This window comes from Leptonychotes weddellii, chromosome 9 (genome assembly GCF_054177405.1).
Source record: "Leptonychotes weddellii isolate Sample4059 chromosome 9, ASM5417740v2, whole genome shotgun sequence".
Classification (NCBI taxonomy): domain Eukaryota; kingdom Metazoa; phylum Chordata; class Mammalia; order Carnivora; family Phocidae; genus Leptonychotes; species Leptonychotes weddellii.
Genome location: NC_138377.1, coordinates 68629160 through 68645114, shown reverse-complemented (window position 1 = coordinate 68645114; position 15955 = coordinate 68629160). Strand labels below are relative to the sequence as shown.

The following is a 15955-nucleotide window of genomic DNA, read 5'->3' as shown; positions in this document are numbered from 1 at the left end:
CCACAGCAAAGAAACTGGCTTCAATCCCCACATTCATTTGATAAGTGATCTGCTTTTTAACATTCCACAGAACTAGGGATCTGGAGTCTATGTATGTCAGTAGGTTCCCCTGCCTTCCTCTCATCCCAAGTCTAGTCTCAATTTTCATCCTCAAGGCGTTTTCTTGCTTTTGTGTGTTAGTTTACCCTACTCTATAAGAGTGGCAGCTGAAGGATTTTCTTACTAAGAGGAATTCCTCATCCATCCATCCATTCATCCAAAAAGCATTCACTGAGAACTTCACTCTAAGTGGTGGGCTACACTTTGTAAGAAGTAAACATGAACCTGGCCCCTGACTTCTTGAGAGACTTACATCTAGAGAAGGAAAGGTAAGGCATGCAAATAGATTATTCAACAGGAGCTCCTCCTGACAAGGGCTCTAGTGTTGCTCCTTGGGACCAACAGGAAACGTTTTGTGAGAAAAGTCATCTTTGTGCTGGCCTTCAAGTTCATCTTCTTTCATATGGATTATAACTCCAATTAATTTTCAAAGTAACACGTGTATATTAGTTTCCTAGGGCTACCATAACAAAGTATCACAAAATGAGTGGCTTTAAACAACAGAGATTTATTCTCTCACAATTCTGGATACTAGAAGTCTGGAATCAAGGTGTTGGTTTCACCTTACCTCTTCCTAGCTTCTGGTGGGAGGCATCAAGCATCAATCTTTGGTGATTCTTTTTTTAATATTTTATTTATTTGAGAGAGAGAGAGAGCACAAGCAAGGGGAGCTGCAGAGGGAGAGGGAGAAGCAGGCTCCCTGCTCAGGGAGCCCAATGCGGGACTTGATTCCAGGACCCAGGATCATGACCTGAGCCGAAGGCAAATGTTTAAACAACTGAGCCACCCAGGTGCCCCAATCCTTGGTGGTTCTTAGACAAAACACTCCAATCTCTTTCTCCACCATCACATGGCATTCTCACCTCACATGGCTGTGTCTTCTCTTCTTATGAGGATACTAACTTATGTTGAATTAAGGATCCACACTATTCTAGTATGGTCTCATCTTAACTAAGTATGTATGTCAATAAGGTCACATTTTGAGAAGCTGAGGGTTGGGACTTCAACATATCTTTTGGGGGGACAGAATTCAACCTCATATACTCATTATTAAAAAATTTGGATGATAACAGCAGAAAAGCAAAAAGAAGGATGCAAAAGTCACTGCATGATACCATTGAGAAATAATCACTTAATAACTTTCCATTTTTCTCTGCAAACACATGTATAAAGAACAATTATATTATACATACAATTTTGTGACTTGCTTTTTCTCAAATTATATCCTAAATACTTCCAAATCAGTGAATATATATGACCCAGGTAATTGGTGCACAATAATTTATCTAATCAAATCTACACTGTGATTGAAAGCACAATCATAAACTGCCCATTGTTTAGCTTCGTGAAAGACCAAAAACTTCCTAAGGCTTTATATTCTTAGTTTTTATTTAGTCATTTGGGTTTATCTATCATTATCCTTTTCCGTCTCGTTTTTCCTATACCTTAAAAAAAAATTAAAAAGCGTTCATATTTCTTGCTCCAGAACACTTACATAGTCTTGGAAAGCTATTATTCTGTTTGACATTTTCTGTCAGTCATTTCAGAGTTGGGCTATGAGCCGTCCGTGGCTAACACTCTTGCAAGTGGGGGAGCAAGGACCTCAGCTCTAGAGGGGGATCTAGCTGAAGCACCAGTGTCCACTATCCTAGTGAGAGCTCCAGTGACCTGAGGAAATCATTGTTATGATTTTTCCACCTAGGTCAAGTCCAAATTTAAGACAGACGTTTCCTCAAATGGTTCTGTTTTATTAAGAAATAAGTGATGTGCCTGTGCCATGTGTCCGGCCTCAGAGGCAGTGATTTCAAGGACAACCATTTTGGCTTTACAGAGAAAAGCTCTGGATCTGATTTGAGAAGCTACACAAGTCAACTTTTTCAAAGCAAGGATATAGGAACAAGTTTCAGGGAGGCAGTTTAACAGACATTTGATTGACTTCACAGAAAAGAGAGCTAAGTGAGGTACCGGATAAAGAAAATGGTGGGGCGCCTGGGTGGCTCAGTTGGTTAAGTGACTGCCTTCGGCTCAGGTCATGATCCTGGAGTCCCGGGATCCAGTCCCGCATCGGGCTCCCGGCTCAGCGGGGAGCCTGCTTCTCCCTCTGACCCTCTCCCCTCTCATGCCGTTTCTCTCTCTCTCAAATAAATAAATAAATAAATAAAATCTTTAAAAAAAAAAAAAAGAAAATGGTGTGTGCCATAGGGTGACACTAACTAAAACCAAAGTCTAATGTTTCAATAAAGATAATATCCCTTGATCCAGTCAATGTATAGATTTTCCTCAACTTACAATGAGGTTACATTAGAATAAACTCATTAGTTGAAAATATTAAGTCAAAAATGCATTTAATACACCTAACCTACCAAACAGCATAGCTTAGCCTACCTTAAACATGCCCAGAGCACTTACGTTAGCCTACAGTTGGGCAAAATCATCGAACACGAGGTCTATTTTATAATAAAGTGTTAAATATCTCATGTAATTTATTGAATATTGTACTGAAAGTGAAAAACAGAATGGTTGTATGAGTACAGAATGGTAGTAAGTGTATGGGTTGTTTACGCTCATCATGGCGTGGCTGACTGACAGCTGCAGCTTGCTACCACTGCCCAGCATCAGGAGAGAATATCTCCCTACGTATTGCTAGCCCCAGGAAAGATCAAAATTCAAAATTCGAAGAATGATTTCTATCAAATGCGTATGCCTTTCATACCATCATAAAATAAAAAAATTTAAGTTGAACAGTCGTAAGTTGGGGACCGTCTGTACTCTATGGGGCTTTCAGCAGTAGTGTTTTGCTAGTTTTGGAGACAGGTGTGGGAGTTTGCTGAAGTAAGATAAAATAAAAATTTCTACGGTTGGGTAGCCATATGGAAAAAGAGTAAATTCCATTCTTTATTCTACACTGGATAAATCCCAAATGGATTAGAGATATCAATTTAAAAAAAAAAAAAAAAGAAAACCATACCAGTACTAAAAAAATAAAATGAGTGAAATCCTTTATAACCTGAGAGTGGGGTAAACATTTCTACCTATGACTCAGAATATGGAGCATTAAGGGAAGAGAATGATTACAGTTTAAACAAAAATGCAAAGCAAAAAGGTCAATAAAAGCCATTAGAAGAGTTCAACGTATTTCGCATTGGGCTAATATGTAAAATGTTTCTAAAAGTTTTTAGAGATCATCCAATAGAAAATAGGCCTTGCTCTCCCTCCATTGGTTACCATTTTTATTAGATTTTGGTTTACCTATTATATTTACTTTGAAAATATAAACAAGTGTCTATTTGTGTATGTATTTCTAAGCCCCCCCCCGAAACACACACACAAAGTAGCGTACTAGACACCTTCTTTGGGGCCTAGCTTGTTCCACTTCATTTCATAGCTGTGTATCTCCCACACTCCTTAAGACTCATCATACTTCATTATATGCACGCATCATTTGAAAAGATGCTCCACCTCACTTATAAAAAGATAAATGCAAAACTGTAATCAGATACCATTTGCCACCTATCAAATTAGCAAAAATCCACTCTATTGGAGAGGCTGTGGGGAAACAGGGACTCTCCTACATTGCAAGTGTGAATACAAAACCACGCAAGCCCTATGAAGGTGAATTTGGCAATATTAAACAAAATAACATGTTCTTTTGCCTAGCAATCCCATTTGCAGGACTCTGCTAATGAGCCATTAGCAAAAGCATATTGTATCACGCACAGGGAACGTTTTGTAATAGCAAAAGACTGGAAATATCCCATGTAGCAATCCACAGAGTCCTGGTTGAATAAACATCTACATATAACCAAAGAGAAGAATTACATCCAGTTCATTTAAAACACGGTACTTTGTTAGTACATCCCTAATGGGACACAGCATGAGGACAAAAAGAAACACATTTAAACTTCACTCAGCAATCTTATTTAGCATATCGTTATTATTACTCAGTTTTATATGTATGTATGTGTGTATTTATGTATACATGGATAAAGCACATAAGTAATTATGTTAGTATCATTAAGAACCAATAATTTCATCTTAAAAGGAAGGAGACAAAAGAAACAATCAAAGAGCCCAGCTTTGAAAAAAGGATTATGACACAGAAAAGGCGCTTAATGTTCAAGAGCAGTGTCTTTAAGAAAAGGAAATCTGAGACATCTAAAACCCAAAACAATGTGAAGTTTGGGGGAGGGAGGAAGCTAAAGACAACATAAGTAATTTTTTTAACGTTAAGTAATTTTTAAAAGTTATTTCTGAAGCAAAAAGAAACGAGTAGGAGTGGGTTCAGTTTAGTCTCTGATGCACTGGTTCCTGTTAAAAATCGATGGCTTTTCTGCAGTGCTTTTGTCTCCTGAATGCTGATCCCATTCCACCATCCCACCTTCACTTTTTACCAATTTCTACTGATTCTTCAGATTAATCATTGGTATGTTGACCCTCCGCGCATCAAGGATCTTTTATTATACCCTATCATAGAATAGTATTCCCTGCCTTCCTATACTTCTCTCAGTTGATAATTATGCCCCCCATTAATATAATATTCTCCTCCCCTCCTCCCCCAATCTGTCTGGCTTTGCTCTTCATCTTATGCCATATTGCATAGTAGGCGCTCAATAAATAGTTGCTACAATACAGCAAAACGCTTCACTTCCATTTTGTTCCAGTTTCTTCAGAGAATCTTCTCTAGATTGGCAAAGGTAGAATATCTAGGGACTGAACTCCAAAAGGGGCAAAATGATTCTAAGAAAACGTTCCCTACTTAAATTCGTTCATTTGGCAAATACTGCTAGGCGATAGAACAGTGGATAAGGCAGGTAAAGTTCTGTCGCTACTCTCACCGAGTCTACATGCGAGGGAGGCGGAGTGATAGTAATGTTCGCTCTATTGCCTGTATTTAAATTGAGTCCAAGTCTCTTGCCCTAAATGAGTTACATCCCAGAAAAAAAGAGAACATCCTGATGGGACCGCTGCTGTTTGAAAATGGAAAAGCAGCCCAGGCACAAGCGTAAGGGATGTTCCGTCCTGTTTATCAACAGGATCACCAACAATTTAGCAACGGTGTGGGCATGGAGCCAAGCTCCCGACTCCAAATCCCAATGAGTGCCGCTTCTGCAGCTGCCGCCTCGCGCGGACTTCGCATTCCTCCCGCACTCACGTCTCCCATGACAGGTCTTCTTTGGATATTTAACTCCCTATGCGCTAAGATTTGAGCGTCACTATCAGTTCCCCAAATACGGACCGGTTTCTATAGACGAAGTAAGCTCCAAAAATCCTGCTTTAGGGCTACCAAAATCAGCGTTTGTGAACCCTGACTCAGGTTGTCTCACCTCGGGTTCCGTAGAACCGGTTTCTGCGTTAGGGGGCCTTCAGCCTCCACCAAGTGCTGAAAAAATGAGAATGGGTGTCTATTACATTTCCCCGAATGTATTGTCTCAGTCGCAGGCCAGGTGTATTAAAATACGCTCTAAGAAGTATTTTCCTCCAAAAATATGGCTATGAAGGAGCAAGTGGAACTTAACCTTTTCTTTTTTTTTTTTTTTTCCATATTTCTTAGTTTTGCCCACCACGCCCTTCGTGAGCGCCCCCTTTGCCCTGGTCTCACTAGACAGGCAGCTCCTGGCCACTCTCTGAGGTCCTGATTTTGAAAAGAGAAGCGGGCCAATCAGAGCGCGGAGCGCTGTTTGGCGCTGCCATTTGAGCCTGGGCTGGAAGTGAGGGTGGGACGGTCGCGGCTCCAGGGCTGGTGAGAAGGTGGAGGCGGAGGCATGAGGAGAGCTGCGTGGCTTCAGTGAGCACACCGAGATGTGCAGGCCGGGGGCCGCAGGCCGGCTGCTGGGGGAGGGAAGGAGCAGCCTGTGAAACGGGGTGACGGCGGCGACCAGCCCGGGCGGGGACCGGGACTGGAAAAGGCGCCTGAGCAGCCGGCTGGTCCGGCGGCTGGGCTAGGGCTGGGGGCACCGGGACTTGAGAGACGAACGCCCGGCTGAGCCTGCCGGGGCAGGAGGGCCAAGGAGAAGGGTCTTTACCGTTGGGAAGGGACGAGGGCGAAGTGAGGTTTGGAGGAAACGGGATCTTAGGAAGTGGCCGGAAGTGGTGGTGAGAAGCTGGTAACAGGCGTCTGTACACGGAACCGAAAGAATCCGGAAGAAAGAAGGGAGGTCTGTGTAAGTAGCTGAAAGGATCAGGTGACGAGAAAGAAGGTCGGTGTAAGTGAGGGAAAGGTGCGGTGTGGCTAGGATCAGAGGGAAGTAGGAGGTCAGTGGAAGTGGCTAGAGGACCAAGGGAAAAGCCGTGGAAGTGGCTGGGGTCCGGAGCCGGAACAGTGCCAGACTTGGCCAGAAGGCAGCGGCGCAGAGTGCAAACCTCAGAGTGTTTGGAAATTGGAAGACCTGGTGGCGGACGAGGGTCAGGACGCAGATCCTGCCTCGGAGAGTGGGCTACGTGTCCGGGATGTGGGATCGGAGGCTGGTAAGGTTGGCCTTGTTGCAGCAGCTTCGGGCGGTCTATGGCATTAAGGTCAAGAGTGGCCGTGGGCAGTGCGATCGCAGGAGACATGAAACAGCAACCACGGAAATAGTGGTAAGTTCCGGGAAAAGAGATTTGGGGTTTTTTTTAAAAAAGAGCCCACCCTGTACCATCACTTATTACAGTTCATGCTAAAATGTTCATTATGTGTGGATCCCAAAGAGGATGTGGCTAAGCGTACTAATTCAATCCAGATGGTCGACTGCTGAAATTTAAAGAATGACATTGTTGATTCTTTACAGGGATTTTTGATCACTGAGAAAGTTGCAGGGTTTTCAACCTCACAACGTTGATATTTTGAACTAGATAATTCTTTGAGGTGGGACGTGGGGGCTGTACGGTGCATTGTAGGATGTCTAACAGCATCTCTGGCTTCTACTCACTAGATGCCAGTAGCATCTCCCAGTTTTGACAATTAAAAATATCTCCAGATATTATCAATTTATTGTATTTTGAACAAGTAGCATGTGGGAAGGGAGGCAAACACTACCCACCACCACCACAGTTTTAAAATAAAATTTGTAAAGGGACAAGGAGGATCAGTAAATTTTCTAAATGAGTCAGTAGATAAGGTGTGAAAGAGCATTAGAAATAGGCTTCAGATAATACCTCTGTGTTCACTAATTTGAAAAAAACAAGCTTGCCGCTTGGTTGTCTTTGAGATATAAAGCTATTTTTTTAAAGTGAGTAAATTAAAATGGCAGAGTGGAATAATTAAAAAGCTGTTGATGATCTGAGGGTGGTCGAAATAAGGGGATTTTGAATGAAATTTTATTGTCTACTGCGTCATCAGAATTTCATTGTGAAAAATACAGTAAATTGAATATAAAACATTTTACATTTATTAGCCTAATTCTATGGTATTTTTATGTATTTAGAGACGAAAACTGATAAAATGTGCATAGCTCTTAATTTATAATTTGTGAAAGAAAATAAGTACTTGGATAAATAAGCTACTAACAAAATTAATTTGTATACCTCTTAAAAGCTTATACATTCTGGAGAAAATAGTTTTTGTTGTTTGCAACTTAATGGCAACGTATATGTTTATATTTAAAAACTAGAGTGATTTCTTCTGATTGAAAAACTGGTTTTCCAAGATCTCAAATATAGTGGTTTTGTAAGTGTATGAAAAAATTTGAATCTGGATTTTTTTTCACTCCTTAAGAAAATCGTTACCGGGGCACCTGGGTGGCTCAGTCCGTTAAAGCTCTGCCTTTTTGGCTCAGGTCATGATCCCAGAGTCCTGGGATCAAGCCCCAAGTCACACTCCCTGGTCAGCGGGGAGCCTGCTTCTCTCTCTCCGGCTCCCCAACCCCTGCTCAGGCTCTCTCTCACTCTCTCTCTTTCTCTCAAATAAACAAAATCTTTAAAAAAAAAATTGATACCTACTTTTAGAGTCAGACAGACCTGAGTTTGAATCCTGATTTACTCCTACTATGGATGTGTGATCTTGGACTGTTTAATTTTCCTACGCTTCAGTTTCCTACTCTATAAAGTGGGAATAATGGGATCTCTTCTTGGGTTATTTAGGGGATTTAAAAATGATAAGATCTGTAGATAGGACTAGCACAGTACCTGTCACATGTCACTTATTCAGCTAATGATAGTTGTTATGGTAATCAATGGTTGAAATCCTAATTGGTAGTCAGGCTAGAAATCATAATAGAAATACTCTAATAAATACGGAAGATCTTTGTGTTATGAGAATGGGAACAGGATAAGTAACTTTATTTGAAAACTAGATTTCTTTGGCTCTTTGGTGTTTGTTAGCTAATAATAGTTTTGAGCTTTTAAAGAACAGTGCCAGAAATCTTTTGAAGATAACATTGTGATATTCCAGTACATAAAATTTAAAAAGCAAGTTATTAGTTTTATTTTATGAGATTATGTTATTGTGAGGCCATTATTGAGATTAATACACTTGAGAAAAAAATCCCTGAGTTCTAGGTATGTAGGACCTCTGTAGACTTATAATCAGCTTCAGCATCTGATTTTTGCATTTTGTTTGGTTGTACAATATCAAGAAAATTCTGATTTACCAAAAAAGGGGGTTTCCACACTAACACATTTTTTTAACAGCTCACCTTGAAATGGTAATCATAACAGCAACAAATATTCTTTGAATGCTTACTCTATGTCAGAGACTAATATAAATGCTTTACATCTTTTAATTTATTTAATTTTCTCTACAACTCTGTGACTTAGGACCTATGTGAAGGTGCTGAGGCATAAAGAATTAATTTGATCGAGGTCATTCAGCTAATAAGTAGAAGAGCCAGGATTTAAAACCTGGCAACCCTGCCACTAGGAGCCTGCTCCCTTAAGCACTATACTGTACTGTCTTCTATATTCATCAATTAAATGGAGCCAGATGCTTGAAAAGGACTACTAAGATTTTGTTACTCTGTTGAATAATTAACAGTGTGAATGATTTCTTAACAAGTGCTTCAAGAGCATTCATGGAGAGCAGATGCATCTAAGCTAAATTAATGTTTATTAGATTAGGTATACCCACTTACTTAATTTTATATAAGCAGATATATGTATATATATGTGTGTGTATATATATGTATATATATATACTGACACACACACATACATACATACATATATGTATGTACGTATATAGGCTTGTATTTAAGTCCGGTGCAAAACTACAACCTTCTTAATCAGTGACACGTTTTTAAGAAGTTGGAATGCATGCACAAAGATAGTGGCAGATTCTTTATTAAGAAGTGTGTAACATACAGATTCCTCTTGGGATTTTCAATGTATTAAATTTGAGTATGAGTAATACATTTGAATATGACCTTTTAAAAATATATTTCAAAGTAGTTAAAGAAATTTGAATTAAATGTTTGCGGAATCCCTGCCTTGGTTACCTCAGAACATAATTTGAATAACAGTTTTCCAGAGTGTGGAAAAGAAGATCAGGTCTAAAAACCACTTCGATGTAATTTTAAGAAGTACTCAAGGAGTGGCATTACCAATCAACTTAGCCTTTTGTTAGTATTTATAAGGTGACAGAAGGGAAGTATAAGGTCAATGTTTATAAGGTTACTGAAAGAAACATAGTATTTTTAGAAAATGTTAGTGTTTTGGCCAAATTTTTTTTAAGAATTTCCTGACTAAGCACTAACTGGATTGATTTTTCATTATGGGATTGGAAACTGATGGAATGTATTACATTGCTTTAGGGCAATGACTTTATTTAATTCCAGTACAATTAATATACAGTGTTACATTAGTTTCAGGTATACAGTATAGTGATTCAGCAATTCTGTACATTACTCAGTGCTCATCATGGTAAGTGTAGTCTTAATCCCCTTCACTTGTCTCACCCATCCCCCCCACCCACAATGACTTTATCTTGGCCATTTTTGTGCTCCCAGTACCTAAGGGAATGTTTAGCATATAGTAGTTACTTTTTAACCAAGGTTACTTGTAATAGTTATTTTCATTGTCTTATTTCTATTTTTTTAATTTCCTAAGGTTTTTAATTTGCTTAATACTTAAGAAAACTTACATTATGCCTAATATTTGTGTTGGAATAATTGAATTTGCCATTTTAGGGTAAAATATTTGGAGTACCTTTTAGTGCATTGCCCCATTCTGTTGTACCAGAATATGGACACATTCCAAGGTAAGCTAAGTTTGGGATGAAGAAAAATATTTCAAACCACTGTCTGGGCCGTTTAAAAATAAATAGCTGAGAGGCACCTGGGTGGCTTAATTGGTTAGTGTCTGACTTCTGCTCAAGTCATGATCTCGGGTCCTGGGATGGAGTCCCACTTTGGGCTCCCTGCTCAGCAGATAGTCTGCTTGTCTCTCTCCCTCTGCCCCTCCCCCTGCTTGCTCATGCCCAGACAATCTCTCTAATAAATAAATAAAATCTTTAAAAAGAATAAATTAAAAAATAGCTGATTGACTTACACATTTGTTTTGAACTAGCAGTTTGCTCTCTAGTTAAGAGTCTGTTGTTCCCGCCCCCCCCCCTCTTTTTCCTTTGTGGATAAAAGAACATTTAAGCTAAGATTAAATAAAGTATTTGTAAATATAAATTATGTAACACTTGAGCTTTACTGTGTCACTTACTATTTAAAAGTAACCTTTTGGACTAACTGCATCAGAAATTAGCAGAGAAGGGGTGCCTGGGTGGCTCAGTTGTTGGGCGTCTGCCTTCAGCTCAGATCATGATCCCAGGGTCCTGGGATCGAGCCCCACATCGGGCTCCTTGTTCCGCAGGAAGCCTGCTTCTTCCTCTCCCACTCCCCCTGCTTGTGTTCCCTCTCTCGCTGTGTCTCTCTCTGTCAAATAAATAAAAAAATTCTTAAAAAAAAAAAAGAAATTAGCAGAGAAGTTTACATCTTCAATAGTTCAGAGAAGCATGCAAAGAAACTATCTTACCTGTTACTAATTCATTTCCCCTCTATCCAAAGTAGGGTTCATTCTGGCCACTCTAGTTCAGTAACCTAGGTTTTTAACTGATACATTGTTCAAAAGCATTTATTGAATACCTTGCAACCTTAGAACAGTTTTCCCTCATTCAGCATATAGGTGTTGATTCACAATCTCCATAAGGTAAGCACTTACTATTTTGCTTTTGAAATGACCTATGAAAGATTTGTTTATAATGATTTTCTACCTTTAGAATTGCAGTTATTTCTGCAGTAAAGATGACTAAATCTTTGTTGTAATTTCTTTGCCTGCTTTAAACAAACATTAAATTCTGTCAGTTACCCCCTGTAACATTCAGCCATTGTGCACCAGCACGGTGCTATCAATTGCTTGCTGCTGACATCCATTCTAATTTGTGGTATCAGTTAACTACTAAAGCCAACACTGATGGTTAAAAGTTGTTCAGTATAAAGAAATTAAGCACACACCTCTAAGTATGAGAAGGATTGTAAGGATTAGGTTATATCTGACTTTTCTGAGAGGCAGTGTTAGAGTGAGAAAAGCACAATGCCTTATTTTTGGGCAAATGTAACAGATGGTAGATATTTAAAGTTATGGGGGTGACTGGGTGGCTCAGCTGGTTAAGCGTCTGCCTTCAGCTCAGGTCATGATCCCAGGGTCCTGGGATCGAGCTCTACATCTGACTCCTTGCTCAGCAGGAGCCTGCTTCTCCCTCTCCCTTTCCCTCTGCCTGCTGCTCCCCCTGCTTGTGCGAGCGCACTCTCTCTCTCTCTCTCTCTGTCTCTGTCAAATAAATAAAATCTTAAAAAGAGAAAAGAAAAGAAGAAGGGCTTAAGGCCCGGGGTCATACTAACATGTAGAGGTCTGACAGAAAAAGGGGAGCCAGAAAAGGAGTTTGAGAAGGAATAGTTAGGGGGACAGCAGGAAGTGTCATGAAAAAGAATATTTCCAAGAAAAGCAGGGAATGGGTAAGTGTGTCAGATCCTGGCAGGACAAGTGAAATGAAGACAATTGACCATGGATTGATGACCTTAATATCTACTTAAATATTGACATGATATCTAAGATGAGAACTGTTTTATTGTAGTAATAGGGGTGCAAGTCTGATTGGAAAGGGTTGAGGAGACACTGGAATATGAAGTGGAGGCAGTAAAAATGACCCATCTTGTGCTCTGAATGGAAGCAGAGAAATGAAGTAGGATTGAGAAGGATGTTGGATTAAAGCAACCTCATTGAGGGGCACCTGGGTGGCTCATTTGGTTAAGCATCTGCCTTCGGCTCAGGTCATGATCCCAGGGTCCTGGGATTGAGCCCCGCATCCGGCTCCCTGCTCGGCAGGAAGCCTGCTTCTCCCTCTCCCACTTCCCCTGCTTGTGTTCCCTCTCTCGCTGTCTCTCTCTCTGTCAAATAAAGTCTTAAAAAAAAATTAAAATTAAAAAAAATAAAGCAACCTCATTGAAATTGTCATGGATAAAAAGATGAGCTAGACAGAAGAATTTAGGAAGCAAGAAAAACAACTAGAATTAACCTTTTATCACAAAGACTGAAGAGATTTGTGACATCAGAGCTTCTGAAGGGGGGTTAGTGCTTGGTCCATGTACTTTGGTAGAAGAACAGGATTTAGTAAGATGTGCATCTGGCCCCCTGAAAAATTTCTCTCTTTCAGTTTTCTTGTTGATGCTTGCACATCTTTAGAAGAGCATATTCATACAGAAGGGCTTTTTAGGAAATCAGGATCTGTTATTCGTCTAAGAGCCCTAAAGGTAAGCATATTCTTGAACTATAATTTTTCATTTGTACTACTTTTTTATTTGGTTTTTAGAATTGAAATATTTAAACTATTGCATGAATTAACAGAAACTGAATTTGCAAATAGTCTTTTCTGTGGCAGAAGAACCTTTTTCTCTAAAAGGAATTATACAGCAGTTCCCCTGGTGGCTCTTTTTTTTTTTAATGTATTTATTTATTTATTTGACAGAGAGCAAGCAAGCACAAGCAGGGGGAGAAGCAGGCTCTCCACTGAGCAGGGAGCCCGATGTGGGGCTCGATCCCAGGACCCAGAATCATGACCTGAGCCAAAGGCAAAAGCTTAACTGACTGAGCCACCCAGGCGCCCCAAGTGTCTGACTCTTGATTTCGGCTCAGGTCATGATCTCAGGGTCACGAGATCCAGCCCTGCATCCAGTCCCACATCCAGCCCCATGCTGGCTGTGGAGCCTGCTTAAGATTCTCTCTCCCCCTCTCTGTCCCCCCACCATGCCCAAAAGTGCGCTCGCTCTGTCACTCTCTCTCTCTCAAAAGAAAAAAAAAAGAATCATGCATTATTTAATGCTTTTTTTTTCAGTTTTGAGATATAATTGACAAATACTGTACAACTTGATGTTTTAATATATGTATATATTGTGAAATGATTGCCACAATCTATATAATGCTTTAAAAATTTAGAGTACTTTCAAATTTGTGGTCCTTTGTTCCTATAAAGTACTATAGGAAATGAAAAAATGTTTTTTGTTTTTGTTTTTAGCCTTTTAAAATGGCATGATGTATATTAAAACAAGAGTTAAGAAAAATTTATTAAAGCTTTCTAGAGTACAGAAAAGGATAGCTTATTTGCAGTAAACTCTTAAGCCCTCAAATGCTCAAGATTATTATATTTATTTCAGAATAAACTGGATCATGGTGAAAGTTGCCTATCTTCTGCACCTCCTTGTGATGTTGCCGGACTTCTTAAGCAGTTTTTTAGGGAATTGCCAGAGCCCATCCTTCCAGCTGATTTGCATGAAGCACTCTTCAAAGCTCAACAGTTAGGAACAGAGGAGAAAAATAAAGCTACATTGTTGCTCTCCTGTCTTATGGCTGACCACACAATTGATGTATTAAGATACTTCTTTAACTTTCTCAGGAATGTTTCACTTAGGTAAGTAATTAAAGTCTTAGGAAATGACAGGTTGTTAATTAGCTAGATTTACCCGTATAGATAATAACTTAAAATTAAATTTGGAATGGAAATTTTTCTTAAAAATTATTTCCTTACTGTAAGAAGTGTACCCTGTATAATTTAAGAGACAATATGCCACATGATTTGTATTTTCTTACTGCCTTAAGGTCATCATTATGAATGGCTTATTGGTGTTGATAGGATTCTTTGTCCATTGAATGACTTCGGATTACTGTGTTTTTGATATATTTGTGTTTTGCTTCTCAAATTTGTCCTCTCTCTCTGCTTGCTGTCAGTTTGCCTGCTTGTTCTAGACATACTTGCAGCCTTTTAATAGTTTTTCTGTGTGTGGGTTTGAAAATCAAATAATCCATTTGTGTGGAAAAACAAAGTGTGGGCTCTATAGTTAGCATGGTTTTTGTGATATATATTTAAACACACAGAAGCTATTTCTGGTTCTGTCTTATTTCAAGCCAATCATATAGATGGGTAGACAAAGGGTAGCTATTTGGACTTGTGTTTGATAAAATAAGTCTTCAAAGTGTGCTCAATATGTTATTTTACCTCTTGTTTCTCTTTGGCTCAATCTAAGAGAACTTTGTTTCATTTAAGGTCCAGTGAGAATAAGATGGATAGCAGCAATCTTGCTGTAATATTTGCACCAAACCTTCTTCAGACAAGTGAAGGACATGAAAAGATGTCTGCTAACACAGAAAAAAAGCTACGATTACAGGCTGCAGTAGTGCAAACTCTTATTGACTATGCATCAGATATTGGTAAGATGAATAGACATTATAAAGTAACAGGATTAGTTTAAATGAAGGAGATCCCAGCTTCCTCCAAGTGAACTGTGAAGACAACTATTAGAAATATATACTATTTGAACATTTTGGTATATACTATTTGAACACTTTGAGGGAGAGTAGAGGAAAAATTTTAACTCTGAACATTTTTTTAGGGCATATTCCAGATTTTATCCAGGAAAAGATACCAGCTATGTTGGGTCTTGATGGTCTCTGTGCTACTCCATCATTAGAAGGCTTTGAAGAAGGTGAATGTGAAACTCCTGATGATTGTAAGAGAAAGCGAAGACAAAGTGTAGGAGGTAAGTGGCAATGGCAGTCTCATTTTGTGGAATTACAGCAATTTGCTTTCATCTAAAATGTGTTTAAACGTAATGAAGCATAAGCTGCGGTCTGTGCCTTTTTGGTGCTTACGGCATAGTTGGAGAAACATGACACATGCATGTGAAAAGCAAAAATGACAATACAATCTAATATTAAATGCTAAATCTTTAGCATAAATGTAAAATGTGTTCAAAGAGGAAAAAAAGTTCTCTGGGTTATGGTGATCAGGGACTCCAAAGAAGAAGTCAAACTGAACCTTCTTGAAAAATGGGTAGAGTCTAGGGGAATTGGGTAGAGCATCAGAATACTTGTATCCTATTGTAGATAAGAAGATGCTCTAAAGAAAGATTTGTGTAGGGAAGAAATAATCTATGACTATTAGTAAATAGACTAACATGACTTGAGTGAGGGGTTTTATCCTAAGGATTAGGAGGATATTATGGTGAACTGAATGTCAGGCTGAAATATAGCATGAAGCTGGATATTGGGTATTGGTATTGAAGGTTTATGCGTAGAGGCATAACAGGATTATAATGTTTTAGAAAATTATCTGGTGTAAAGAATTGAGATTTGGGAATACGGAGAACAGTCAGGCATGAGATCATGATTTGAAATAGTGACATGAACTATTTACAAGTATGAACTAACTAATGAAGGAAACATTACCAAGGAAGAAAAAAAAGACCTAAAGCTGGTGGAATCAGTCATAAGATTTCTTATCTCCTTCTTGATCAAGAAGACTGAGGCCATTCTTCTTCCAGTTGCCTTAGGAAATTTCTCATCTTCGGGGCGCCTGGGTGGCTCAGTCGTTAAGCGTCTGCCTTCGGCTCAGGTGATGATCCCAGGG

General features: G+C 39.3%; 1 protein-coding gene and 1 pseudogene across 1 annotated transcript in view; both read left to right on the top strand.

The window, feature by feature from the left end:
• LOC102733040 (ubiquitin carboxyl-terminal hydrolase isozyme L3 pseudogene) overlaps positions 1–15955 on the top strand; it is a 398129-nt pseudogene that overhangs the window by 62894 nt on the left and 319280 nt on the right.
• ARHGAP11A (Rho GTPase activating protein 11A) overlaps positions 5805–15955 on the top strand; it is a 13787-nt gene continuing 3636 nt past the window's right edge. Inside the window, exons 1-6 of the mRNA XM_081831841.1 lie at positions 5805–6675; positions 10197–10267; positions 12710–12806; positions 13707–13960; positions 14594–14757; positions 14940–15136. Coding sequence (XP_081687967.1) covers positions 6547–6675; positions 10197–10267; positions 12710–12806; positions 13707–13960; positions 14594–14757; positions 14940–15136 — 912 coding nt within the window. The 5' untranslated portion in view covers positions 5805–6546. The remainder of the gene's footprint in view (positions 6676–10196; positions 10268–12709; positions 12807–13706; positions 13961–14593; positions 14758–14939; positions 15137–15955) is intronic.